This window comes from Haliotis rufescens, unplaced genomic scaffold (genome assembly GCF_023055435.1).
Source record: "Haliotis rufescens isolate VD_foot unplaced genomic scaffold, xgHalRufe1.0.p SCAF_5, whole genome shotgun sequence".
Lineage (NCBI taxonomy): Eukaryota > Metazoa > Mollusca > Gastropoda > Lepetellida > Haliotidae > Haliotis > Haliotis rufescens.
In genome coordinates this window covers 19,157,787-19,176,090 of record NW_025964223.1, presented here as the reverse complement: position 1 = coordinate 19,176,090, position 18,304 = coordinate 19,157,787, and the positions used below count along the sequence as shown (strand labels likewise).

At 41.8% G+C, this 18,304-nt stretch overlaps 1 protein-coding gene across 5 annotated transcripts in view; it reads left to right on the top strand.

Annotated features, from left to right (window-relative positions):
• Positions 1-18,304, top strand: part of LOC124145188 (cilia and flagella-associated protein 47-like) — an 88,976-nt gene that overhangs the window by 33,906 nt on the left and 36,766 nt on the right. For 3 of the 5 annotated variants that reach the window (XM_048383560.1, XM_048383562.1, XM_048383559.1), the window contains 12 exons: positions 2,903-3,110; positions 3,601-3,799; positions 4,827-4,918; positions 5,725-5,854; positions 6,503-6,602; positions 7,720-7,897; positions 8,032-8,281; positions 9,411-9,434; positions 14,125-14,352; positions 14,782-15,007; positions 15,699-15,894; positions 16,473-16,570. In XM_048383560.1, coding sequence (XP_048239517.1) covers positions 2,903-3,110; positions 3,601-3,799; positions 4,827-4,918; positions 5,725-5,854; positions 6,503-6,602; positions 7,720-7,897; positions 8,032-8,281; positions 9,411-9,434; positions 14,125-14,352; positions 14,782-15,007; positions 15,699-15,894; positions 16,473-16,570 — 1,929 coding nt within the window. The remainder of the gene's footprint in view (positions 1-2,902; positions 3,111-3,600; positions 3,800-4,826; positions 4,919-5,724; positions 5,855-6,502; positions 6,603-7,719; positions 7,898-8,031; positions 8,282-9,410; positions 9,435-14,124; positions 14,353-14,781; positions 15,008-15,698; positions 15,895-16,472; positions 16,571-18,304) is intronic. The other 2 variants (XM_048383561.1, XM_048383563.1) reach the window with 2 other exon arrangements.

Sequence of the window (18,304 nt, the reverse complement as noted above, 5' to 3'; positions counted from 1 at the left end):
TCTTCTACTTTAGTCATTAACATGTAATGGATATAACATTTAAAAATTTTAAAAAATTCTTTATAAAGAAATTCTTAAAGAAAAATAAACATGATAACATCCTAATCTTTTCACAGGAGTTTGAAGTTCTGATTAAAACAATGAATTTGTATGCCTGTTTAACTGTCGATTAAATAATGGTTGGAGGTGAGATCAAATGCGCTGTCCATTGGTAGTTTCTACCTAGACATGGGGTCGTTCGATAGTAAAAAGGGCATACAACTTCACTTCTTTAATAAGAACTTTAGATTCAGGTGATACTTGTAGCTGTGTCAGATAACTTAATGACAGTGCAAAAGTTACACCTCTCTACCATTCCTGTGTCAGACTTGATTCAGTTACTGGTCATCATTCTAGTGATTCTGACAATGGCATAAAGACACATTCCCCCACACTAATCATGCACTTGAATCACTTGTGTTATCTCTCACAGCACGTCATCATGATATAGAGAATCTCACCAGTGTGTCTTTTGATATCAAATATATCACCACGAGTGGATAAAAGTGGAAAAATTCCTCAGCAAGCCTCGGAGTTTTTCCATTTTTATCAACGAGCGTTGATATATTTGATATCAAGAGACATGAGGGTGAGATTTTATTTATCATCCAACATTATTCTTCCCAATTTTTCAGTTTGAAGACAGTAATAAGCAGTGTCTTATGTGTAAAAAGAACTGCTTACAGCTTCAGTAGCAGAGCCATTAGTGATGTCATTTGATTGTGATGTCATTGTAACCAATGATGTCACTGTGGTCTGCAAAACATTGTGATGCAATTTCATTGCAGCGATATGTACAATGTAGATATTGCTTGATCTTACACAAGCGATATCTCCTGTGGGAGCCAGTTTTGAATGATAAAGGACTTTAACATTTCACCACTTGAAGATCCGAGCTAAATTTGAAATTAGTGCCGTAAAGCACAAGAAAGCTGCCTTCTGATTGGTCATTCCATTAGTCAGTCAAAGTTCGCGCACGGTCGGTCTGACGTGACCCATAATGGGATGTCCTCAGATCTTTGTTTAGCGGTAGCGAGAACTAAGATCTGATTTTAATGAGATTGCTTGTGATACATGACTAGTTCCATAATTTAATACACCACTAATCATAAGATGTATTAATACACAACAATGCATGTACAGCCAGCATGACAAGTTTCAGTGGAATGATTTAAACGTTAGTCACCCACAGTTGGAGGGTTGTACTCACGCGCCTTGATAGTCATATGAAACAAGGGGTGGTTGGGTAGCCTAGTGGTTAAAGCATTCACTCGTCACACCGGACCCGGGTTTGATTCCCGACATGGGTACAATGTGTGAAGCCCATTTCTGGTGTCCCCCGCCGTGATATTGCTGGAATATTGCTGGAATAGTGCTAAAAGCAGCGTTAAGCCATACTCACTCATATGAAACGATGAGGTGTTCTTTAACTTCTTTTGAGTAGTATACAGTCAACTACATTTACAAAGAACATGCTTATAACGAACTGACGGATATAACTAACTATTTTTTTGGCCCCACCCATTTTCTGTATAATTTATCATATTAAATTGATTGATATAACGAACCCGCCCAGATTAACCCCTTTAGGTCTGGGCCTATGCCTAGTCCTGTTAACATGTGTTCCTACAAACAGGTTTTCCCTTAACGTGTGGGTCAAGGTGAGATAGTTAGAGTGTACAGAAACTTTAGCCTGACAACTTCTCTTACATCAGCTTAGGCCAGTAGGTAGAGCGTTTGCTCATCATGCAAAGGGTCAGAGTTCCATTCCCCACACTATAATAATATTCCAGACTTTGGTCTTGGTTTTCTCGACATTCACACAACTTCGAACATATTGAAAAACTGTGTGAAACTGCCAGCTCCCACTTCCACCAGTCCTACCTAACGCTAACAGTGTGTAGCACTTGTTGGCTGGTCACATCTACTTTTGTCTATATCGGAAGGGTCTGAAACATATTCCTAGCATTACTAATACATTATTTCCATTCAATGTTTCACCTCCGGAAACATTTTACAATTTGTACTGTATTCACTCAATCACTGAATGTGTCGTTACCCTTACTCTGGGTGAAAATACAGAGGAGAGTGGAGACTTTGATTTTGGTGTATACTCCCCAGGAAGTTGGGAATATGATTATACTCTGATCCTTTGAGATACTAAAATATGGCATGTGCTCTGAGTTTGAATCTGGCACTGCTACTGCAATCCTCGTCATTTTAACATTACATTTATCCTTACCTTTCTTTAAATATCAATCAAAAACTAAATTTGTATGATACCACGACTTTGTTATTTATCATTATAGCTAAAATGGATAGAATTATCATTAAACCATCCGCATGTTATCAGAAATCAGTGGGCCACTGTAACTTGATAATGCCCTCATATTGCTTGACGACGGGCCATTATCACGCCCGTTGTTAGGTGACGTCATAGGGTAGGGAGAAGTGACGTCATGTTCAATAGTGACGTCATCTGGTTTGTTCTATGACATTTCCATATTTGTAAAAGTGGGTCAGTGACATTCATGTTGATTGCAGTAAATGTTTCAAAACCGATATTGTTGTTTCTTTTTATTTGATAACAAATTCCATCCATTTTAGCTATAATAAAAGTAACGCTCTTTTTCAGGGCATTATCATTTGCAGAAGCCCTCAGTCTTTTCAACTGCCTTCCTTCATCAGGCAGTTAATGGAAGACCTCACGCTTCTGCAAATGATAATGCCCTGAAAAATAGCGTTACACTTAAAGTAGAAACCTAGATCTCCCAGATTACAGTACTCCCCCACTGCAGATAAACACTGGGGGATGTCTCTGCCTTGCTTATGTCTGTTGCACATTGTTGTCATTTTGTTATAGCCTCTCATCATAGTCAACAACAGCCCTCGCAACCTCAAGTGGGCGTTTGACTTGTCCAAGCCAACGAAGGCCCTAGAGGATGGGGCGCTGAAGTTCACCCACTCCTCTGGCGTGCCGTTCCTGCAGCTGCAGAAGAAGCCGAGTCGGGGGATTGAGGGAGAGTTGGAGCCGGGGCAGACCCAGGAGATCTCTGTCCACTTCTGTCCCGGTCAGTGTGTCCTGGGTGTCCAGTGACATGAAGGGCTCTATTACTATTTTTGCTAATTTGTTCCTGTTTCCATGGCAACAAGTTTGACTTTGACTCTTTTCATATGTGTATGTGTGTCCGGACCTTGTCACTAAAACTAACAAGTATTCTTTCATGAAACTTTGCAAACACAAAAACTAGGTTGTCAACTGGTGCCTTTTGCTATTTAGGGTGTTATATTTTTTCATTTTCCATGGCAACAACTTTGATTTGGACTCTATTCATGTTGGTGTGTACCTGACATTGAAATACAAAGTTCTGAATCCCAATTCCATGGTATTGTTTTGATAGTCTGTCTTGCAGCTCACCCCGGCAAGTTTGAGTGCCTGGTGCTGGTGGTCCTCTATGAGTTGTGTTTCAGTGTCTGTCTTGCAGCTCAACCCGGCAAGTTTGAGTGCCTGGTGCCGGTGGTCCTCTATGAGTTGTGTTTCAGTGTTTGTCTGTCTTGCAGCTCAACCCGGCAAGTTTGAGTGCCTGGTGCCGGTGGTCCTGGATGAGCTGTGGGACAAGCCCTACCAGTACCTGCACATTCTGGGGGAGCTGAAGGCGCCCCGGGTCTGGTTTGACCCCCTGGCTATCTGCCTCACCCCTGTGCCCCTCACCACCGAAGTCTCCTGTGAATTCAACATCCTGGGCTCGCAGTACCGAGTGTAGGTTGTCACAGTGACCTGTTAGTGTTATACAACGTGATCTCAGTAATTACTACTGGGACTGTTGCAACTGTGTAGGAAATGTGTTTTTAGATGTGGTCAACAAAGTACTGTAAAATAAGTAAGACGAGTTCTATGGATGAACAACTTCTTTTTTACAATTAGTGCGACGTTTCGGTGTAGATCCTAACACCTTTATCAAGAATCACTTGCTTGATAAAGGTGTTAGGATCTACACCGAAACGTCGCACTAATTGTAATAAAGAAGTTGTTCATCCATAGAACTCGTCTTACTTCATCACACCAACTTCTAAATGCCACTCAAAGAAGTTACTGTAAAATAAGACTTCACAAATGTTCTGAGCCCAGTTCCACAAAGTGATCTTAGCAGTAAGGCTATGTTAAAGCATGGGAGTTACAATCATCTTAGGGGCAGTGGGGTAGCCTAGACCCAGGTTCGATTCCCCACATGGGTACATTGTGTGTAGCACATTTCTGTTATTTCTGGAATATTGCTAATAGTAGCATAAAAACCATACTCACTCACTCACAATCATCTTAGCACTTAGATCACTTTGTGGAACGAGACCCAGGGTTGGACAAGTCTTTAAAAAAAATTCTCAATTATGTTCTTAGTGATGAATTACTGTATTTATCTCCCTAAATATGTTTGATATCTCACTGAAGTTATTAAAGTTTTATGTTGGAACTGTTTTCGGTCTGTTTCAAGGACAATGGTTTCCGCGGTAAGATCATAAAGATCTGTGAGAAAATACATAATAAACTGAACATTTGTCCTTGTCAAATAACATGTTTACTCAGGTCACTTGATGAGATAAACGTTTACCGGGTACAAACTGTACAGTGTGTCTGGAGTATTCACAGTTGAGAATGAAAGTCAGGGGGACATGAAAACCCTGAGTTTTAGTGGTTCCATACATCTAAATACTAAAGCAATTAACCTGAAGGACCCAAGGCCCTTTAACATGTTTCATTTCTAATGCTGGTCTTCCTTGTGTCTGTGCAGGTCTGACACGCTGAGTGTCGAGCTCCCCGAGGTGGAGTGTGAAGATGGTAGCAGCATCAGTCCTCTCACTGTCCACTTCCCTCAAGGTCAAGGTCAGTCACAGTTTTGTCTACAATCTACTGATCATTCAAATAAAGGTGTTAAAGGTTGTGTAAAAGGAAAACAATTATTGCGATTTTGTATAAATTTTCCTCGATGCATTTAGTCAGTTTGAGGGAAATATTCTTAATATTTGTAGAATGTTTTTAAAAGTCAAAGTGAAAGTGCTGAAATCACATGCTTGCAAAACAAAACTATTTTGGGTTGGGCCTTAAGCTACAGGTGCACCTTCGATCTTGACATTGTTAAGAATTAAGATAACAATGAACAATCTTTGACTAGCTCTTTTATGACAAACGTCCTGTTTGAGTCCTGAAAACCAGGGGTCTGGAAAATCGGGAAAACCCTCTGAATAGACCCCCGATTCCTGTGTACCAAAAGGGTGTTGGTAGCCTCACTGAAGACATCTTTACTGTTGTTACTAATAAGGCATAAATTGACTTAAGTTGTGGACAGAAAAAAATCATGGGCAGAAGCAGGCAGACTTGGCACCTGTCCTATTGTTAAAATCATTGACTGGGAACTCGTTTTAATCCCTACAAGAATTCCCGCAGTGGCAAATTCTTTTATTCGGGGGACAATTTCGTTTTTTTTATTTGTATTGTCTGTATTACGCTGTTGTCGTTTTTTTATTTTAATTTTGGTCAGGCATGTGTGATTAAGTAGTACAACCTGCAAAATTGCTATGTTGACTTTACTTGACCTTTGAACTTAACTTCAGTTTTGTTTAAAACTCATGCTTTAAGGGTCGTATGTTGCATGCCTTTGCTTTCATATATACTTTCAACTCTTGCTCCAGAAATCAAGCCTTGTGCTGGAGATGAGGGACAGATTGACCCCTGCTGTATCCCCTGCAAGGTCACCTTCATCAGCCCCAAACCGATCTCCTTTTCTCAGCCAATCAACTTTAAGGACACAGAGGGCAGAATGTAAGGGAGATAACTCATAATGTTTTACTGATTAGTATTGGTAACTTACTGGATGTCTGCCTCATTTCCAGAATGTAGGAGACAAGTTTTAAATAGCATATTTCAATAATCAATGCCACATCTATATTTCATAATTGCAAAATGCAGTTGTTCGTGAAGAATAATGTATCAATTTAAAAGTTGATTGTAAGGCAGTTGATCATTTAAGTTGTACTATCTGAGTTATTTACCTTCTTATAGTGGGGACACGGGTGGCCTAGTCGTCTAAGGCATCGCGATTCGCTGCACAGAGTTGCGTCCCTTGGGCACGCCAGAAACCTATAATTATGGATTCGAATCCCAGTTCGCCCCGATTGTTTCTAGGTTCTTCAGCACCATACCCATGCTCGTGGGTTTCACCGAAGTGGTAAACATCTGAGACCTGCATCACTTCAGGCTTTCCTCCCACATTAGGCTGACACGCAGCGATATAACTGGAGTACTGTTTAAAGCGGCGTTAAACTCACACCCACCTTCTTGTAGTAATGGCTAGCTATGCTCAATGTGATGAACATGCTCTGTGGTAGGACTAGTCAGTGCCAATATGCTACATGTCACATGACTTTGTGTCTTCATCTCGTGTGTGACCTTCTTCACCTTGATTTCCAGATTTTCCCTGATGGTGACCGCATCGTCGGACAACTGCCTGCTGACCTGCTACCCATTCCTGGCTCTCCATCGCAGTGACCATCAGATAGTCTGTGAAAATGTACTTCAATCTTCTCTAGCTTTAAAAAGGGACTATGCTGTACGGCCTCTGCTTCATAACCCATTCACAGTCAAGGTCCAGAACCCACTTGCACAAAGCGATCTTAGCGCTAAGATGATCGTAACTCCCATACTTTAACATAGGCTTACAATAGTCTTAGCGCTAAGATCGCTTTGTGCAAGTGGGCCCTGATCGGGTTATAAGTGCCTGAAACCGAGACACTGTGTCTGCGTAATTTGGGCAATAATTAACTTCCAGATTGATATACATCTAATAGATGGATTCAGCAGACAAAGCAAATAAATCAAATCAAATCAAGGACAGTCAGCCCAAGCCTAGTCCCTCTTTAAAGTGTATGAATTAAAGAGAGTCACAGATAGAAGGAAGCCTGGCTGTATTGTAGAAAATCAGGGGGCATGGGTTGCCCAGTTGTCTTTAATGCCGCAATTTCAACTGTGCAGAGTTGCATCCCTTGCGCATACCAGAAGCCTATGATTGTGGGTTCGAGTCCCAAATTATGTTACTTGGTTTGTCGGCACCACAACTGTGCTCATGGGTTTCACCAAAGTGGTAAACATCTTGGACCTGCATCGCTTCAGGCTTGTTACCAACATCAAGTCGATACACCGTGATATAACTGAAATACTGTTAAAGTGGTGTTAAACCCAACTCACTGACTCATAGAAAATCCAGGTTAATTCGTCACATGGGTGCTTCTTGTGTAGAATGTTCTTGTGCAGAATGCTGCATTAAGACTTTCCCAGCTTCCTACTGTTTGTGAGTTTAGAGGATTATAAAACACATAAAATTGCAAGTATGTTACTAATTGGTTTAGATCACGGTTTGCAGTTTTATATGACCTTGAATCAACTAACCCATCAGTGTAGTTCATGTATTTTACCATTAAATATTTTTTCGTCCGTTCGTTTGTCCGTCCATCTGCCTGTCCGTCTGTCCGTTCAGTCGTCTGTCCGTCCGTCCATCCGTTCGTTCGTTCATTCGTTCGTTCGTTCGTTCGTTCGTTCGTTCGTTCGTTCGTTCGTTCGTTCATTCGTTCGTTCTTTCGTCACCTTCGTTGTTCCCATCATTAGATTAACTGACCATCCTCTGTGTGCAGGGCTCCTCCCCCAAGGGTCATAAGCTGTTAGGCTCCAAGGACACTCTGAGTGCAGGTGAGGCCGTGCTGGTGCCGTGTCAGTCCCCCAACCACTCCAGCAGCCGCCCAAGCACCAGCGCCACCAGCTCCAACTTCCAGATCTCCTCCTCAAGCTACGAGTCAAGCGACAGCGTCACAGGTAGGGCTGTCCTGATTGGTTCAACTACTGTACATGTCCTGGCGGGGTACTTTGATTACAGGTTACAGAAAACCCTTCACACCTAAGTCATTGCCGAACCATTCAGAGCTGTTACTAGGATTTATCTGCTTCAGATTCAGCTGACAACAGCACACCTCACCCTCGTGATGGCGCCATGAACAAGCCGCAGTCTGGGTCGGACATCAACTGCCGCATCAATGCTGGTCTTGCTACACGATCTCTGGGGTCGGCCATGTTCCCTGATGAAGATACTGAGGAGGGAATATTTCACATGGAGGTCCTGTTTGCTGTGCAGAGATGGTTCTCCTCTATGGGATGGCCGGGGGGACCTTTCCCCATCACAATACCAGAGTCTCTCCGAGTGTAAGTACAAAGCAATACCAGAGTCTCTCCGAGTGTATGTACAAAGCAATACCAGAGTCTCTCCGGATGTATGTACAAAGCACTACCAGAGTCTCTCCGGGTGTAAGTACAAAGCAATACCAGAGTCTCTACGGGTGTAAGTACAAAGCAATACCAGAGTCTCTACGGGTGTAAGTACAAAGCACTACCAGAGTCTCTCCGGATGTATGTACAAAGCACTACCAGAGTCTCTCTGAGTGTAAGTACAAAGCACTACCAGAGTCTCTCCGAGCGTAAATACAAAGCAATATCAGAGTCTCTCCAAGTGTAAGTACAAAGCAATATCAGAGTCTCTCCAAGTGTAAGTACAAAGCACTACCAGAGTCTCTCTGAGTGTAAGTACAAAGCAATACCAGAGTCTCTCCAAGTGTTAGTACAAAGCAATATCAGAGTCTCTCCGAGTGTAAGTACAAAACACTACCAGAGTCTTTCTGAGGGTAAGTACAAAGCACTACCAGAGTCTCTCCAAGTGTAAGTACAAAGCAATACCAGTGTCTCTCTGAGTGTTAGTACAAAGCACTACCAGATACTCTCTGAGTGTAAGTACAAAGCAATACCAGTGTCTCTCTGAGTGTTAGTACAAAGCACTACCAGAGTCTCTCTGAGTGTAAGTACAAAGGAATACCAGAGTCTCTCTGAGTGTAAGTACAAAGCACTACCAGAGTCTCTCCGAGTGTAAGTACAAAGCAATACCAGAGTCTCTCTGAGTGTAAGTACAAAGCACTACCAGAGTCTCTCTGAGTGTTAGTACAAAGCACTACCAGAGTCTCTCTGAGTGTAAGTACAAAGCAATACCAGTGTCTCTCTGAGTGTAAGTACAAAGCAATACCAGAGTCTCTCTGAGTGTAAGTACAAAGCAATACCAGAGTCTCTCTGAGTGTAAGTACAAAGCAATACCAGAGTCTCTCTGAGTGTAAGTACAAAGCAATACCAGAGTCTCACTGAGTGTAAGTACAAAGCAATACCAGAGTCTCTCTGAGTGTTAGTACAAAGCATCATCAATCTCTCCCAGAGTAGGTACATCACAACATATTTTTAAAGGAGCAAGAAAAGACAAATCATTATTTGAGTGTCTGCTGATTTGTTTCAGAGATGAACGTCCACGTTCTTCCATGTAAGTGAAGGATCTAGAGTCTAGATGATGTAGTTGACATAGACTGTCTGTATACCATCAGTAGTTCTTCCTAACTCAGAGAGACATGTAGATTCAGCCAATAATAATAATCATAATCATAATCATAATAACCATCATAATCATAATCATTATAATTTCATTTTAATATCAACCATATCCCTTCTCACACTATACATTACTTCCTTCATCTTTTGATCCTTATGTGGGCGGTCGGGTAGCCTCATGGTTAAAGCGTTCTCTCGTCACGCCGAACACATCCCAGGATCACCATGGACACCATCCAAACAATAGGGTCATGCGCTGATATTCCGTGCACAGTGTCCTATCACAAGCTTACATACCTACCTCAGCCCAATCCTTATCTTTCTCATCAACCCTCAGTGAAGACGTGTTTGAATATTTTAGAAAATACAGTTTGTTACATTTTGTTTTTTGCCTGATTACACTACAATCTGAGTGTAGAAGATGATGGGTCAGATCTATGTTAACATTGCCCTGATTACACTACAATCTTAGGGTAGAAGATGATGGTTCAGATCTGTGTTAACATTGCCCTGATTACACTACAATCTGAGGGTAGACGATGATGGTTCAGATCTGTGTTAACATTGCCCTGATGACACTACAATCTGAGTGTAGAAGATGATGGTTCAGATCTGTGTTAACATTGCCCTGATTACACTACAATCTGATGGAAGACGATGATGGTTCAGATCTGTGTTAACATTGCCCTGATTACACTACAATCTGATGGTAGAAGATGATGGTTCAGATCTGTGTTAACATTGCCCTGATTACACTACAATCTGAGGGTAGACGATGATGGTTCAAATCTGTGTTAACATTGCCCTGATTACACTACAATCTGATGGTAGAAGATGATGGTTCAAATCTGTGTTAACATTGCCCTGATTACAGTTCAATCTGATGGTAGAAGATGATGGTTCAGATCTGTGTTAACATTGCCCTGATTACACAACAATCTGATGGTAGAAGATGATGGTTCAGATCTGTGTTATCATTGCCCTGATGACACTACAATCTGAGGGTAGAAGATGATGGTTCAGATCTGTGTTAACATTGCCCTGGTGACACTACAATCTGATGGTAGAAGATGATGGTTCAGATCTGTGTTAACATTTCCCTGATGACACTACAATCTGATGGTAGAAGATGATGGTTCAGATCTGTGTTAACATTGCCCTGATTACACTACAATCTGAGGGTAGAAGATGATGGGTCAGATCTGTGTTAACATTGCCCTGATGACACTACAATCTGATGGTAGAAGATGATGGTTCAGATCTGTGTTAACATTTCCCTGATGACACTACAATCTGAGGGTAGAAGATGATGGTTCAGATCTGTGTAACTTAAACTTCCCCTGATTACACTACAATCTGAGGGTAGAAGATGATGGTTCAGATCTGTGTTAACATTGCCCTGATTACACTACAATCTGAGGGTAGAAGATGATGGGTCAGATCTGTGTTAGCATTGCCCTGATTACAGTTCAATCTGAGGGTAGAAGATGATGGTTCAGATCTGTGTTAACATTGCCCTGATTACACTACAATCTGAGTGTAGAAGATGATGGGTCAGATCTGTGTTAATATTGCCCTGATTACACTACAATCTGATGGTAGAAGATGATGGTTCAGATCTGTGTTAACATTGCCCTGATTACAGTTCAATCTGAGGGTAGAAGATGATGGTTCAGATCTGTGTTAACATTGCCCTGATTACACTACAATCTGATGGTAGACGATGATGGTTCAGATCTGTGTTAACATTGCCCTGATGACACTACAATCTGATGGTAGAAGATGATGGTTCAGATCTGTGTTAACATTGCCCTGATTACAGTTCAATCTGATGGTAGAAGATGATGGTTCAGATCCGTGTTAACATTGCCCTGATGACACTACAATCTGATGGTAGAAGATGATGGTTCAGATCTGTGTTAACATTGCCCTGATTACACTACAATCTGATGGTAGAAGATGATGGGTCAGATCTGTGTTAGCATTGCCCTGATTACAGTTCAATCAGAGTGTAGACGATGATGGTTCAGATCTGTGTTAACATTGCCCTGATTACACTACAATCTGATGGTAGAAGATGATGGTTCAGATCTGTGTTAACATTGCCCTGATTACACTACAATCTGATGGTAGAAGATGATGGTTCAGATCTGTGTTAACATTGCCCTGATTACACTACAATCTGATGGTAGAAGATGATGGGTCAGATCTGTGTTAGCATTGCCCTGATTACAGTTCAATCTGAGGGTAGAAGATGATGGTTCAGATCCATGTTAACATTGCCCTGATTACAGTTCAATCTGAGGGTAGAAGATGATGGTTCAGATCTGTGTTAACATTGCCCTGATTACACTACCTTCTGATGGTAGAAGATGATGGTTCAGATCTGTGTTAACATTGCCCTGATGACACTACAATCTGATGGTAGAAGATGATGGTTCAGATCTGTGTTAACATTGCCCTGATGACACTACAATCTGATGGTAGACGATGATGGTTCAGATCTGTGTTAACATTGCCCTGATGACACTACAATCTGATGGTAGAAGATGATGGTTCAGATCTGTGTTAACATTGCCCTGATTACACTACCTTCTGATGGTAGAAGATGATGGTTCAAATCTGTGTTAACATTGCCCTGATTACACTACCTTCTGATGGTAGAAGATGATGGTTCAGATCTGTGTTAACATTGCCCTGATTACACTACAATCTGATGGTAGAAGATGATGGTTCAAATCTGTGTTAACATTGCCCTGATTACACTACAATCTGATGGTAGAAGATGATGGTTCAGATCTGTGTTAACATTGCCCTGATTACACTACCTTCTGATGGTAGAAGATGATGGTTCAGATCTGTGTTAACATTGCCCTGATGACACTACAATCTGATGGTAGAAGATGATGGTTCAGATCTGTGTTAACATTGCCCTGATGACACTACAATCTGATGGTAGAAGATGATGGTTCAGATCTGTGTTAACATTGCCCTGATTACACTACAATCTGATGGTAGAAGATGATGGTTCAAATCTGTGTTAACATTGCCCTGATTACACTACAATCTGAGGGTAGAAGATGATGGTTCAGATCTGTGTTAACATTGCCCTGATTACACTACAATCTGATGGTAGACGATGATGGTTCAGATCTGTGTTAACATTGCCCTGATTACACTACAATCTGAGGGTAGAAGATGATGGTTCAAATCTGTGTTAACATTGCCCTGATTACACTACAATCTGATGGTAGAAGATGATGGTTCAGATCTGTGTTAACATTGCCCTGATTACACTACAATCTGATGGTAGACGATGATGGTTCAGATCTGTGTTAACATTGCCCTGATTACACTACAATCTGATGGTAGAAGATGATGGTTCAAATCTGTGTTAACATTGCCCTGATTACACTACAATCTGAGGGTAGAAGATGATGGTTCAGATCTGTGTTAACATTGCCCTGATTACACTACCTTCTGATGGTAGAAGATGATGGTTCAGATCTGTGTTAACAATATTTCATGCACTTTATGTTAGCATGTTGCCATATTGACATTTACTTATCGGAGACAGTAACTAACAAAGATGCATCATATTACTGACAAACTCACACCAGTTAGCAGGGGCCTATAGATAGTAATTCTGTAGTATTCTCTGCTCTCAACTTATTTACAGGAACAAATGCATAATATAGTTACTCTTTATAGCTTTAACTGATAGACTTTAAATTAGAGGTAATGGTGGTGACAAAACTAATTTGCCATTTGAATTACATGTATGTTTGAACATATTTCTTTTGAATGAATGTAATATGTCGAAACTATTTCTCCACGAATTACATGTGGTATATGTTTTCTCCTTGAATTACATGTGGTATGTGTCAAACAAATTTCTCCATGAATTACATGTGGTATATGTCAAACATATTTCTCCATGAATTACATGTGGTATGTGTCAAACATATTTCTCCATGAATATATGTGGTATATGTCAAACATATTTCTCCGTGAAGTACATTGGATATCTGTCGAACATATTTCTCCATGAATTACATGTGGTATGTGTCAAACATATTTCTCCATGAATTACATGTGGTATATGTCAAACATATTTCTCCATGAATTACATGTGGTATGTGTCAAACATATTTCTCCTTGAATTACATGTGGTATGTGTCAAACATATTTCTCCATGAATTACATGTGGTATATGTCAAACATATTTCTCCATGAATTACATGTGGTATATGTCAAACATATTTCTCCATGAATTACATGTGGTATGTGTCAAACATATTTCTCCTTGAATTACATGTGGTATGTGTCAAACATATTTCTCCATGAATTACATGTGGTATATGTCAAACATATTTCTCCATGAATTACATGTGGTATATGTCAAACATATTTCTCCGTGAGGTACATGTGTCGAATCATGTCTTGCATAATTTACATTCGGTATGTGTGGAACCATGTCTCCATGAATTACACGTGGTATAGTATTACACTGTATATACAATATTTGTCTGTATCTCTCTGAGCATCACTGGTCTCGCCCTGTGAACTGAACAAAGCTTTGATCTGTGATGACACGGCATATATAATATCTGTCTGTGTTGTAGGGCCATCTCCCGCAAACCAGCGGAGGAAGAGGGGGGCAAGGGTCCGAAGTCTGGTGGCTGGGACACCAACAATCTCAAAAAGGACTTCAAGACCATCTACGACATGATCAGCCATCTAAGTGGGCGTCCTGTCCCAGGGATCCCCCTTAACTCCTCCCTCCCTGCTGACCCCCTAGAGAGGGTCAAACAGATCTACTGGCAACACTCAACACTTCTCACCTTCCTCAGGTAAGTCATTGATGAGGTAATCATTGTTAAATCTACCTGTCCACTTGTTCAGGTAAGTCATTGTTAAATCTACCTGTTCACTTCCTCAGGGAAGTCATTGTTGAATCTACCTGTTCACTTCCTCAGGTAAGTCATTTCCTGAGGTAGTTGTTTAATCTACCTGTCCACTTCCTCAGGTAAGTCATTGTTAAATCTACCTGTCCACTTCCTCAGGTAAATCATTGTTAAATCTACCTGTTTACTTTGTCAGGTAAGTCATTGTTGAATCTACCTGTCCACTTCCTCAGGTAAGTCATTTCCTGAGGTAATCGTTATTGAATCTACCTGTTCACTTAATCAGGTAAGACATTGCTATTCTACATATACATTTTCTCAGGTAATTCATCAATTAATCTGTTGTGTAATAGATTTTCTTGCTTGTTTGCGCAGGTGTCAGGGAGCCTGTGTAGCTGCGATCAGGCCGGAGCATCTGATGGAACCACGTGACTACAGTCTGTGGAAGCGTCTTCAGCAGCAGCTCAAGATGGAGCTGGTGAACCAGGGGATGACCGAGGAGGCTGGCCGTATCCGTGACAATGAGGAAGAGCTGGAGGAGGACGTGTTCGAAGCTGTGTCCAAGAGAGCATGGACGGACATACTGCTGCAGATATACAAGGTGAGTCGGAGGCTGCATGGCGGTTGTCGATAGTCTTACATGCTACAATAACTTTACTGATTCAGATCGTGGCTGTAGTCATTCAATTACCCATTAATGATGATTTCTACAGTGTTGTCATGATGGTCTCCATGTGTGGTTAATACATAGTGATTATTTTACGAGCATATTTGTCATATTAATTTTACAAAACAAGTCTCAGAACTCTTGTATTTTCCGAGCAAAAGCAAGGGTAAAACATGAATTCTTTCACAAGTTTCAAAAAATCAGAATGACATACATACAAGTGTAATAATTTCTCTTTTATCCATTATTTCTTAATCCTTTTGAGCTCCACTTTAGAAAAATGCACGAACGACGACTGGCGTCTTGAAAACCACAATTGTCGTGTGATGTCAACAAATGTCAGCTATGACATCAACAATAATGACTGGAACAATAGACTGGTGTGCGTGATGTGATATTTGTCCCAGTGGACATACGATATTTACGTACTCGTTTATTTCTATCCCTATGGGAAATGAAAGGGTGTCGAGAATTCACAGTATTATGCCTACTTTCTACTTTCAACACCTAGTGTCTCGATCCTTATCACAAACACCGATTATCAAGTGCTGATGTACATAGGGGTTCTGGACAGGGGAAGATCCTCATGAAGTAGATCCATATGACATTCCTGTCTCACTTGCAGTCCCTGGTTCTGGCGAAGATTACGCCTCGCACACTGAAGACCATGGCCTCTCCAGACCGCAACGTGGCCCTGCCAAGTATCAACCCCGACCCTCTGTCCAGCAACGTCTACTGTGTTTCTGAGCGCATCGTACTCTCCTGGCTCAACCACCACTTTGAACACTACAGGCACACAGTGTGGGAGAACTGCCCCAATGGTGAGTTGACCCGACATAGGGGAAGTGAAATATGAAAAGACTGTGTCTACTAAGTAAGGATAAGATGTATGGATGAACAATTTCTTTATCACAATTACAGCTTCTTTATTAATAAAAAAGTTGTTCATCATATATCTTATCCTTTCTTAGTACTCCAAACCCATGAAGATCCGGGGTAGAATAGGTCTTCAGCGACCCATTCTTGCTGTAAAAGGCGACTAACAGGATCGGGTGGTCAGGCTCGCTGACTTGGTTGAAGCATGTCATCGTATCCCAATTACATAGATCTAGAACGATGCTCATGATGTCAATCACTGGGTTGCCTGGTCCACTCCACCGTCATATGGCTGGAATATTTCCGAGTGTGGCATTAAACAACAAACAAACAAACAAAAAACAAACTTAGTGCGCTAACTTCCAAATGCCTCTCAAAGAAGTGTGTCTATTAAGGTGGTAAGATCAGATTATGTTTGATAATGATTTTGTGTCTTGTAGTTGACTTAACCAAAATGAAAGCCCTTTCTTTAATGAATATGTTTTATGTTGTTTTTATCTGCCTTGTTTCCCCTCAATTGAAGGTGGGGTCCCATCTTCTCGATGGATTGTCAACTATGACTTTGACCTTCTGGATGGGTTGGTGTTTGGTGCAGTGTTGGGAGCTCACATGCCCTTCCTGGTAAGTGTGTACAGTGCTGTGGCAGTGTTTGGAGCTCATGTTCTCTTTCTGTTTTGTCATCTTTTAAAGCTTGCAGTTTCCTGGCTGCGAGGTGCATGTATTTTATTGTAAATGTCAACCTGACATCAGATAATACAGTTAATGATCTCTCCCCATGCCCCTCGTCCCTCACCCCTCATCCCTCACACCTCATCCATCACCCCTCTTCCCTTGCCCCTCGTCCCTCACCCAACATCCCTCACACCTCATCCATCACCCCTCGCCCCTCACCCCTCGTCCCTCACCCCTCGTCCCTCATCCCTCACACCTCATCCCTCACACCTCATCCATCACTCCTCGTCCCTTGCCCCTCGTCCCTCACCCATCATCCCTCACACCTCATCCATCACCCTTTCGTCACTTGGCCCTCGTCCCTCACCCCTCATCCCTCACACCTCATCCATCACCCCTCGTCCCTTGCCCCTCGTCCCTCACCCATCATCCCTCACACCTCATCCATCACCCTTTCGTCACTTGGCCCTCGTCCCTCACCCATCATCCCTCACACCTCATCCATCACCCCTCGTCCCTTGCCCCTCGTCCCTCACCCATCATCCCTCACACCTCATCCATCACCCCTCGTTGCTTGCCCCTCGTCCCTCACCCCTCATCCCTCACACCTCATCCATCACCCCTCGTCCCTTGCCCCTCGTCCCTCACCCCTCGCCCCTCATCCATCACCCCTCGTCCCTTGCCCCTCGTCCCTCACACCTCATCCCTCACCCCTCACCCCTCATCCATCACCCCTCACCCCTTATCCATCACCCCTCGTCCCTTGCTCCTCGCCCCTCACCCCTCACCGTGTCATGAGCTATTCGAGATTGCTTCCACAATGGAACCATCAGCCTGTTTCTGTAAATCTAAATCTATGGAACAAAGCCACACAAACATATTTTTTTTTAATTAGATGTATTTGTGAACACAAAATTCCATTCCTTACTCAAAACTATGATTAAAGGATGAGTTTGGATAAGTTACCTTTTGGGCCCACAGTAAATACAGTGTAAGTCGGTGAACCAAGATGAAGTTCTCCCATGTGTTCTTACAGTTAGCTACATCTATGAAAATCATCTTGAGTAAAGACTTGCTCATGTTCAAGTATTAGGAAAACACTTACCACTTAAGCCTCTAAAACAGTTTGAAAGATTTCAGCCTTACAATGCATTTAGGATTGTTATAAGCTGCAAAACTGCAGTTGTTGATATGAGCCAAGTTATAATTCATACAAACACATCTGATAACTTTCATAATGATTTATGAAGCTATCCTTCATATATATATGTTCCTTGGGTCAAGAAGAGCCCTTATCGTACCTTGTCCTTTTGTGTGTTTTGATAATATGTTATACTTCTGATACGTATATAGTCACGTTGGTATACTGTGATGGGAAATACATGAGAGGTTTAAACTTCAGGTTCTAACTGAATGTAAGATTGTGTAAGCTTGTACGCATTGCCAGGGAAAAGTAAAAATAGCGTCCTATGCAAGTGAGACAGATAACAAAACACTGCTTGTTTGCAATGGAAACCTGTGTTTCCATGTTCCTGGCCCTGGGAATCGTTCAGGATGTTTTGGGGACTGGCCAATGTATTGTTGTGGTGTTGTGGAGTGTTCGAATGTACCTGCTGAATGTCTTGTGTACTGGTGAATGCATTGTTGTGGTGTTGTGGAGTGTTCCAATGAATGTCTTGGGTA